Source organism: Solanum pennellii, chromosome 11 (assembly GCF_001406875.1).
Source record: "Solanum pennellii chromosome 11, SPENNV200".
In the NCBI taxonomy this organism is placed as follows: Eukaryota; Viridiplantae; Streptophyta; class Magnoliopsida; order Solanales; family Solanaceae; genus Solanum; species Solanum pennellii.
This window is the reverse complement of record NC_028647.1, coordinates 64,429,963-64,440,798: the sequence shown is the minus strand read 5'-3', so window position 1 is coordinate 64,440,798 and position 10,836 is coordinate 64,429,963. Positions and strand designations below refer to the sequence as shown.

General features: G+C 35.7%; 2 protein-coding genes across 4 annotated transcripts; one reads left to right on the top strand and one right to left on the bottom strand.

Annotated features, from left to right (window-relative positions):
• The first annotated feature begins 238 nt into the window (after window positions 1-238).
• LOC107005073 (UPF0587 protein C1orf123 homolog) lies at window positions 239-6,667 on the top strand. 2 transcript variants are annotated; one of them, XM_015203559.2, is made up of 5 exons: window positions 239-433; window positions 4,277-4,384; window positions 4,786-4,953; window positions 5,466-5,584; window positions 6,267-6,667. In XM_015203559.2, exons 1-5 carry the CDS (start codon window positions 332-334, stop codon window positions 6,325-6,327), a joined length of 558 nt encoding a protein of 185 aa, XP_015059045.1. In that variant the 5' UTR covers window positions 239-331; the 3' UTR covers window positions 6,328-6,667. The 2 variants fall into 2 exon arrangements, with proteins under 2 accessions (XP_015059045.1, XP_027768768.1); XM_027912967.1 differs by lacking the exon at window positions 6,267-6,667 and having other exon boundaries at window positions 5,466-5,906.
• LOC107005072 (pentatricopeptide repeat-containing protein At1g77360, mitochondrial) lies at window positions 6,086-10,247 on the bottom strand. Of its 2 annotated transcripts, none has more exons than XM_015203558.2 (4): window positions 10,179-10,247; window positions 7,487-9,382; window positions 6,880-6,971; window positions 6,086-6,526 (listed from the first exon to the last, which is right to left on the bottom strand). In XM_015203558.2, exon 2 carries the CDS (start codon window positions 9,338-9,340, stop codon window positions 7,904-7,906), a length of 1,437 nt encoding a protein of 478 aa, XP_015059044.1. In that variant the 5' UTR covers window positions 9,341-9,382; window positions 10,179-10,247; the 3' UTR covers window positions 6,086-6,526; window positions 6,880-6,971; window positions 7,487-7,903. The 2 variants fall into 2 exon arrangements, with proteins under 2 accessions (XP_015059044.1, XP_027768767.1); XM_027912966.1 differs by having other exon boundaries at window positions 7,487-9,347; window positions 10,179-10,210.
• Between the last annotated feature and the right edge of the window lie 589 nt (window positions 10,248-10,836).

Sequence of the window (10,836 nt, the reverse complement as noted above, 5' to 3'; positions counted from 1 at the left end):
AATTAACTTTATACTTAATGTTGAATAAAAATTTATATGGAAAATATTATAAATTAATAAAAGTTTTTATAATTTGATTCAAAAGAAGAATACGATGATTAAAAATGGTGGGTTAGTATTTAGTATCAAAAATAATTTACTAGCAGATGATTTGGAAGCTTCTATCCGGATTCCGGAATTAAAATGTGGTAATTTACTCTTTTACCATCCAATAATAGGCTATAAATAACTCTTTCCTCATCACGCCATCCCCATTCTGCCATTCTGAAGAAGAGAGCATTGAGAGAATCAGAGAGAAAGCGTTGATTCGAAGCAGCAAGCAGAAAGAAAAATGGTGAACTTTTTGCTGGAAATCAAGGCGGAGCTTGAAAACCTCACCGACCTTCAGCCACATGGAGGTTGCGATGATGAAAACTTCCGTTACCACTTCAAGGTATCCACATAAACGCATCTATAATTTTCACTCGTTCTATTGCATTTGGATGTCTGTGCGATTTCTCGATGAATATTGATGTTGATTCTATTGTAAATACTCACACAGTGGGTTTTATTTGCTCTTTAGGTGTTTTATTAGGGATATTCAAGTAGTTCACTGCAATTTGATGTTCGTGTTGTTCATTTTGATGATTTTTTAATGACGAACTATATTTTTTAATTCTAGTAGCAACTTGTTTTTTCCTTCTCGAATTTCGTTACTATTTATTTTCCTTTACTTACTTTAGGGTTAACGATTATATGAAGTGTGATTTTTCCTTTGATCTATATAAATGATGATGCCTTATAGCTATTTTTTTGAGGTATCCTACTCTATAATTTGTAGTTATTTTATTGATTTGTCATGTACTCATGTCTATGCGGTTCTCACTGAACATCGATCGGATTGATGTTGATTCAATTGTAAATATGCGCACACAGTGGATTTTATATCTTCTCGTTAGGTGTTTTTTTTAGGGATGTTGAGGTAACTCGGTGCAATTTCATCGTCGTGCTCTGCATTTTTGTGATTTTCTGTGCTGAACTATAGTTTATTGCTAGTTGCAGTATGTTTTTTGTTAAGTTCAGAATGTCGTGTGTATTTATTTGTTTTGTGTTCATATTCATTTACTTACTATAGGGTTTACGATTATTCTACTGTGATATTATGTGATCTTCCCTTTGAAGATTGAATAACTGATGATGTCTCATAACTATTTGTTTAGGATACCCGTCTTTACTAAGTTGTAGTTATTTTATAGCATTTGCGTGTCTGAGAAATGAAGGTTGATTTATTTGATGTTGACTCTATAGTAAATACACACACATAGTTATTGTTTCTGCTCTTTAGGTGTTTATTTAGGGCTATTGAGGCAACAAATCGCAATTTTGTATCCATGTTCATCATTTTCATAATTTTCGCTGTCGGACATCTGTTTGTTCCTAGTTGTGACTTAGTTTTATGTTTCTTCTAATGATGACTGTCGAGTCTAATTTCTTGTTCTGTGTGCATATGTATGTGTGTTACTTTCGTTTTAATGATATAACTGCGGATGCTTCTAGCTATTCATTTTGGATCTCCGGGAAGCTCATTTTAATTTCATAATTTTGTTCTTAATTTCCATGATTTTCTTTGTCAAACTGTCTATACTATTCCTAGTTTATGTATAAACTTGTAGAGGAAACGAAAGATGATTTTGTATTGAATTTGAAGTTGTATTTAAATCCATGAATTAAGTAACTAACTTCCTAGGAGTGCTACTTACATTAAGGATATTTTTTCAAATGAGGTAACTGATAAATACTATCAAGCTAATCTCGTAAATAATCATAAGATCTAATCTAGTAGATAAACAGAAGTGGTGGGGTGTAACACCTCTAATAGTTGGATTTTAGCTTCTTCGTTTGTCATGCATATTTGCTTGTGTTATGTGTATAAAGTATGGATGTTACATTGAAGCTTATGATTACTCTATTGTCTTTCTATTTGATTTATCTATGATCTAATTGATGATGCTTTCTAGTTATTCTTTTAAATCTTTTCTGGTAGCTCATTATTTCATTTAAGTTTCTTTGTCATGTTATCTAGTCTATTCCTATTTCTAAATTTAGCTTTTCAAATTTTGTGTATATCTCTACGTTCTGTGTGGGAATGCCTGTCTGTTATTTTTAGTTTGACGTTTTCAATCTTTAATTTGTGATTACTCTATTGCCTATCTATGCATTGAGCTAGTTGATGTGTGTCTCTATATGTGCTTTTTTAGGGTTCTGCTTGTGCACTTTCCAATTTCACCTTGTTATTAATTTTAATGTAACTATCAATCTATTCCTAGTTGCGTCTTAGTATTTAATTTTTGTGTCTATTTCCTTGTTTAATGTGTATTAGTGCACGTTTAAGAGTTTAAGCTCTTGACCTCCAACTTTGCGATTGTTCTACTGCGTTTGTATGCATCTTTTAAGTTTATTGATGCATGCCTCTGTAGGTGTTGTTTATGGCTCTTCTGGTAGCTCATTTCAATTTTTTCGTCTTGCTCTACAGTTTCATAGTTTTGATTGTTGAACTATGTATTTATTCACATTCTTCTCATTTCTCATTTTGACATCCTCGTGTTTTGTTATAGATGCACGTATATGTTCAGGATTCTGGTTTCCATCTCAAATTTTGTGATAATCATACTATGTTTTAAATGTACTCTTGGTGTTATCGAGCTAATTGTTTTGTGCCTCTATAGGGGTCTCTTTTTTTTTTGTTGACAAGGTTAGATGTTTCGTTCAAAAAAGAGCATCAAGTAGATGCATAGTTACAAGGAAAGGAAAAAGCATTAACAAAAGAACTAATGAATCCCTTTTTTAGTGTCAATCTGAGGCAAGGGATCTTACAAAATCCAACACTAATTAGTGCTAATTCCAGTAGTCATATTAGTTCAGCAAAAAAATATAAAGTAAGCACTTGATTTTGAGGGAGCATTTGGAGTTGAAATATAAAATAAGCACTTGACTTTGAGGGAGTGATTTGGAGTTGGGATTCCATCAAAACACCTCCTGTCCTAGCAGCAGGTATCTTCCACCAAATCCTTTTGATGGCTTTATCAACTCTCCATAAGCTATAGTTCAAGTGTGCCTCAGATCTGTGGCTACTGTGCAGTACAATACAAATGGTTTACAGTTTCCATCTTCTCCAAACATAGATAGCACCTGTATACAAACTAGAAACCTTTCCCATTGAGATTGTCTCGAGTCAAACATGCTTCATAGGTGTCTTTTTAGGGATTTTCAAGTCTCATTCCAATTTCGTCTCAAACTATCTTATCTTATTCATAGTTGTGATTTAGTTTTTTAGTTTTTCTGTCTTTTCCTTGTGTTCTGTATGAAGAGTTTTTTTGTTCCAAGTAAGTATAATTATTCACTGATACAGTTGGTTGCCAACGAGGCTTGGTCAATTTCTGAAGCAAAGTGCCAGTCTGCTAACCTTCCAATTGAAAAGTGGACTTCTTAAACCTAAGTTTCATGCGTTTCCTTCCCTCATTGGAACAATAATTGTTACTGAGTCTGAATGATCAGGAAGCTTCAATTTTAATGGTGTAAACATCCATTATGCGTTTTTCCAAAACTATAGTACTCTTCCATCTCCCTCTTCAACTGCAAAAATCCTATCAAACAAAATCCCACAGCTTGGAATGTGTTCCTTAACACTTAAACAATTGGAAATATTAACTGCACCATTGTGCCGTGGCCTTTTTCCATATGTTGATTGATACCCTTCTCCAAATAACTTGTAAGAAGTTATTGTTATGTAGTTGAAGGTTTCTTATCCCAAGACAGCCTTCTCTTTTTTATCTTATAGGGTCATTTCCACGGTATGCCTTCTGTTTTATCTTATAGGGTCATTTCAACTGTATGCCTTCTCTTTTATCTTATAGGGTCATTTCCACTGTATGAACTGTTGTGTACTTTGTTATAATTTATATGACATGTTTTTCATTTTGAGACATTCTGGAATGTTACACCATCTCACACGAACTTTGTTTTAATTTATACCTCACTTCCACCATTTTAAGACGCCTTAAAGTGTTAAACCATCTCATGCAAAGCTTCTGTCATTTTATTTGTAATGTGTACTACCACTCTCTATCAATATAGTAGTACTGAAATTTCCTTTCAGGTATGTTCATGTGAGGTATTACTGCTTCCATAAGTTAATTTTGCCAATTATTTCTGTGTGATGATATCATCCATTTGGTGTCTTACATTAATACCTTTTTTATAGTTCAATAAACTTTTTCTTTTTCTTTAAATTTTGCAGCTAAAGTGTGGCCATTGTGGTGAAATCACCCAAAAGGAGACTTATGTTAGCTTGGTTGAAACTGTTCCTCTTCCTATTGGCAAGGGCCACACCCACCTTATCCAGAAGGTGACCTATCCTCCTGTTTCCTTATCTGTGACGATATAATCTACTGCGTCAGACATTTCTCTATGCATATCTGAGTGCATATTTGTTAGTTTAGATATGACCCAGAACTAGTTTACACTGAATTTAAAATCACTGTGACAGCCTGGAATTTGAGGTGAGATACAGAGTTAATTAGGATATCTTTAACATTCAGAATGGGTTAAGCCATAGTAAATGCACCTGTTGTTGTTTCTTAGCTCTACATGTTGAATAATTTTTGATATCCTTGGAAGTCTGTTTTGAGCCTTAATTGGTACCTTCTTTTTTGTTTTTTCTCCTTTGATATCCTATTGTTATTTTGCAGCTCTTGATGCTGTATAGATTTGATTGATTACTAAGTCTTTTGTGACTTTTGCTTCCAGTGTAAGTTCTGTGGCAGGGATGGTACAATAACCATGATCACTGGCCGCGGCCGTCCTCTGACTCACGCTGATAGTGAAGCTGGAAAATCTGCACCTTTGATGCTATTTGAGTGCAGGGGTTTTGAGCCGCTGGATTATGTTTTCCAAGGAGAATGGGAAGCTAAATCTGTAAGCTTCTTCCCTGGCTTTCTGCTTTGGTGTTTCTTAAAATTAAAGAAAAAATTTATCATAAAAGAAGTTGTCGAAATATTTAATTCAGGTATGAGATTTCTTTGCCTTGTTAATTTTCATTTGTTTTGAGCTGTTGTTGGGGTTCTTTGGATATATTTCTATTTCTTTAACGAGGTCATGTATCTCCTAGTTAACTTCTTGGAGAATATGTTCTGCTTACATGTCTAGAGGTGGCAAGATTATCCCGTGAAATCGTAATCTGCCCATGTTTGGGCTGATTATTGGCCCACACTTCTATTAGCTCAGGCCATCAAAATTTGGGCTAATATTTAGCCCAAATTGGCCCATGAGAAAGCTTGTTGACTATTTTCTAAAGAACTTTTTTTCCTAATATGTTGTATATAGCTTATATTAAAGAAAAGCTATAACTTTATTAGCCACATTTCCCAATTTTTAGGATGTGTTATGGGAGATGTTGTGCCAGTTCTAATTTGATTCACTTAATGCAGCTTGAGGGGACGAAATTTGAAGGCATTGATTTATCCGGAGATGAGTTTGCTGAGTATGATGAAAAGGGGGAGTGTCCAGTGATGATTTCCAAACCAAGTGCCACTTTTAATGTAGTGAGGTAGATCCAACATTGCTCTATAGTGAGGAAGTGTAACTGTTTTGCACTCTCGATGTAGAGAGTGCAAGTTGCTAACTGCTCAGAAATGGGTGTGTTGGTTTTTTATGTACATTGCACACGAACTACTTGCACGAGATTAGATGGTTACTTCCATGAAGAAAACCATTGGTATGGATGTCAATAGTCTTTCAGGGTTTTTCAGAATAGCTTTTTTTTTAGTCATCTAATGTGAAATCTGGTAAAACTGTTTTGACTGGATCTATTTTTTTTTCACTGTGATTGGTGTTTGTTACTATGCCAGTTCCCCAAGCTCTTCTTTCTCTCTCTGCTGTCTAGTTGGTTTTACTTCTCTCCTGGCCAGCCACATGGCGTGTAGAGTTTGCTTGATTGATTGAGCTTGTTTTCCTTTGTCCGTTGTGAGAAATACCCCTCTCAATACGCTGCATCCTCGCCACTTTTTGAACGGAAATATGCAAGTGCATTGGACATGGGAACAACTCATTGTGTTTTGAAAGTTCCATTGGTTCTCAGAAATTTTCCAGTTATTCATATATGAAAAATTATAACCGAGTAAACAGAAGTCAATGCTGCATAAAGAAAATGTATTATCCTCCTCCTTAGCATCCTCTCCACAGCCTTGTCCTGCATAAGTGCTCGCCTTATTATATATGCTTGATTTCAGGGTTTGTTATCTTGGAGAATCCATTGAAGTCAAACACTGGCAGGTTCCTTTCTCACGATGAAATGGATGAATCCACACCCGTTTCTGCCCCAAGTTAACAAGACTGATTACGGCATAGAGATGGCAATGGTGGTCGTCAGTGTAACAAACGCTCTGAAAGGCCGTGAACTAGCTCATTCTCAAACCTGGGCATCCGGCAGTGTCTCTGCTCGTCGACTTACATTTTGAGGCGCTTGCATGGCAATCGTGATTCGTGGATCCTGATTGATGTGAGGAAAGAAACGTGAAAGATCACAACCAAGATAAAGTGACAATAACCTCATTATCATGCATATGATGTAATAGTACAATAGAAACATTTTTCATCAAGAAAATAAAGGAGAAGATCTGGCAAATGCTGAGACAAGCTGTAGACTTTACCCACAACATGCTTGACCCATGAAAAAAGAATCAGGCTCCTACTCAAGGGATGTGTTGAGAATACAATTAAGATGATAAATGTGTACTTCCACTAATAGCTTAAACTTTTAAATAAGTGGGTCACACGCTTTCAACAAGAACTACATCAATTGTGCCAACAGTGCAGAAGAAATAAATTACAGCAGGAGTATACCTTAGATGATGAAGCATTAGCATTCTTTCACCTCTTCAATTAGTTCCTTCCAGGAGGTACCAAAATCAGCTCATGTATGCAGATCAAGGGTCCTGGACAGAAGAATAATGAGAATACACGAAAAGGAAACACGAAAAACAGAGTTTGCAGCCCCAGAAACTGAGTTTGGGGAAGCTGTAGAACAAGAAGTGGTGAGGGATAATAAAACTAGTGTTCCCCCACCCACCCACCCCCCTTAAAAAAAACGGTGATTAGTTACATGTCTTCAGGAGAAATGAAAAGATACTAATAAGAGAGCTCCAAACCGAGAATCACATATATATCAATTATAGAGCAATTAAAACAAATACGTTAATTGTAGATGAAGCTTCATTTCTTATGAAAAAGTTTTTACTAGACATCAAACAAGATGGTCCTTTTTACCCGCATAAGGACAAGGCAGAGAGAGCACGCACAGAAAAGTGACATCAGGCCTGAGCACTAATAATAGCCGCCAAAATACAGTGCTTGACCAATGCATTAACAGATAGATTCTTCTTTTTTGATTTATGATGCACTGATAGATTGAAGACAACAAAACTATTTACATTGCTGCATGAGTTCTGACCTTATATTGTAAAGCTGCTTGGCTTTTGTCCACTTGTATCGACCATCTTTCACTTGCTAAAGTTTCTTTTACTAATCAACTGAAAACGGAAAAGGAACTAGCCACATCCAGAAGAAGTATTGAAGTCAGAGATAACCACGTTGAAGCAAGATAACAGTGTCCTACCCCGTTTCCAAACTCCAGTATTTGACAAGGACTGGCCTCACTTTTCCAACGTAATAGATTTGACAAGTGCCTCCAAATGAGTCTCACTGATGAAGTTTAGTCCTTAGCAATCTCAGTTGTGATGTGACATGTATATCTTTATCCGTTGCTGAAACAGTACAAGACACTTGGATATTCTGACTCTAGAGGTCAGATTCAACAACAGCAGATTATAATCACGAATCATCAGAAATATGTCATCTAAATGGTTTCTTAATCAGATAAGGGTTCCCTAACCATAAGATTTAGTTTCTCCTGAAGGAATTCAAGTACATCTTCCCTCTCTTCCTTGAGAAGTAGCTTCCTTAATTTTTCAAATGTCATCCTACCAGGGCGCATTCCTTTCTCGATCATCTCTTCCATTAACACACAGGCACCAGGGGCATCTGCATCGTCGCACAATCCATTGACAAGAGCAGAAAAAGTATGCATGCTGGGAACAAATTGCTTGCGTTTCATATATTTCCACACTTTACGAGCCATCTTCATCTCATTCTTCTCACAAAACATCTTTATCATCATAGTATACGTGTCAGCATCAGGATCACAAATTTTGAGCATCCTGCGGAAAACCTTGAAAGCATCATCAGTCTCACCTCGAGCAATCAAGCCACTGAGAATAATATTGCAGGTCCTTGCATTGGGAGTCACCCCTTTGATTTGCATGTCATTCAGAACCATATAGACATTTTGGAACTTATTTACCTTACAGAAAGCACTAATTAGTGAGTTATATACAGCTACATCAGCCTCAACACCATTTTTTTCCATTTCAAGAAATGTATCTATCGCATCTTCAATCCGATTTTCTAGCCCATATGTATGGACTAAAACACTATAAATAAAGGACGTTGGCCTGCAACCGCTGAAGTCCATCTCCTTGACAATTTCAACAGCCTCATCAACCCTGCCGGCCTTGCAAAGTATGTCAACCATGATCCCGTAAGTCACAATATCCGGATTACAGCCTACCTCAATCATTTCCCTGTAAACCTCCCTTGCCTTGGGAAGATTTGGAGCCCTTCCCCATCCCTCAATCAAAATGCTATATGTTTTTGAATCGGGAGTAAATTCATTCTTCTTAGTATCGAAAATCTCCTGAGCTTTTTCCACATTCTTCGATTTGCATAGAGCACTCAATAAGCCGTTGAAAGCCGCAAGGTTGGGAGGCACATCAAACTTGTTCATGATATGGAAAGTGTATAGAGTCTCCTCTACTTTTTGAGCCCTAGCATATTTTCTCATGATTATGCAAAATGTTTCAATATTAAGCATTCTCTTGGTTTTCATCTCATTTACAAGATCCCACATCATCTGATATTGCCTTATCTTGGCAAGAGATCCAATCATGGAGTGGTAGGCTCTAGTACTATGCTCATAATTATGTTGCTTACCAGCCCATTCAAAGAAACGATACGCAAGCATTCCAGCATTCTCAAATCTCTTAAGGACATCCTCAACCATCTCTGGTAATACCCTAATCCCACTTTGGTCAAGCTCTATGTCGAGCCCCACCTTTGGACAAGACATCATAATTTTACAAAGTCTTGTCAGTGGATCAAGTTTAACTTCCGTTGTTTCTTTAGAACTATACATTCGGGTAAAAATCATCGCTCTACCACACACTTTGTGATGAAATCGTCGCAACATGATCCTCCTTGTAGAACGATAAAAAAAAAACTTGTAAAGTATCTGAAAAAGTTAAAAAGAAACAGGAGTTACCATTCAATCTTTTGGGTTCTTGATATGTTAAAGTAGAACATTGTTCTTTTGTTCATTTTCAGATAGAAGCAATACAATCAAGCGAATTATCTTCACACATATCAAGAGAGGACGAATAGAATTTCAATTTTTTTTAAAACTCAAATATGAACCTATCTACTTCAACTTAGCTACTTGTACTAGCAATGGGCTGTAGCAAGCACCAAAATCTGAAAAAAAAACCTTCTTTTTTCCTCATTTGGCACAACAGTTGGAGGAATACTTCCCTATACGTAATAAAACGTACCTAACGTTAATCTATGCTTGAACATCAGGCGAACGGGAATACCATTAAACAGTTTCGATAAAACAGATGATTTCTTCCTATATGTCTAATCCTTGGTGGATACAGTTACCTGGTACCTGTTACTGGCAAGAGGTCTCGAACACCACAGTTATTAAGTAAATGAAATTCAATAACTTGGTCTCACTAGCTAATCATTTTCGACGTGTAAATTCGAGATAACTCATTGAAACAACGAAATAGCCTCTATTCGATTTCCCTAAAGCATACACAAAATCAACTTCTAGCAAATCAAATTTCATACAATCAAAAGAACCCAATCAAATCATTAGCTTACAGGCTACAGCATGTTATACACACAATTCAGTTTAGCACACACAACAACAGCAGGAAAAAATGTACAAAAAAACAATCTTTAACCAACAAAAAACAGCATTTTCCAGTTGCAAAAAATAAAAAATACTACAAATATGAATTTGTTACCTGGTAAGATGAACAAAGTTTATGAAATTTTTTCTTCCTTATTCTCAGTAAATTGAAGGTTTATTGCGGTCCGCTCCATTTTAGGGATCAAGAAAACCCATGTTTTTACATGGGCCACTTGACCCAACTCAAAGCCCACCAAAGCCCAACTTACAGAATACAGCCCAATTTTCCATAACCTTGATACACAAATCAAACATTTAGCTACGAGAATATCATGTACTAATACACACGAAAAATTATTCTCTAAAATATGTAAACATGTTGGAATCAAAACAAGTGTTCTCTAAGAATTCTGTTAGAGAAATTTCAATAATCACATGTGCTGATACACACGAAAAACTTATTCGGATTTATGTTTTATTATTTTGAAATGTCAAAATAAATGACAATAGTTAGGATAATTATGGTGAGTATTTGTTATCAGTCTGTTTTCAATGTACGTACTAATTTTCATGTTAATTAGAGTGTTAAAATGTAATAAAGAAAATTAGCATATACTAATACACATGAGAAAACGCCAAATTTATTAAATTTATTAAGTCGGGTTACATGACGTTGAAATGTCAAATATATGTGATGAACTTTGTTTAAACTTAATTTTGTGTATATTAATCCGTGAATTTTTTATAATTTGACGACTTAATTCTATTAGAGC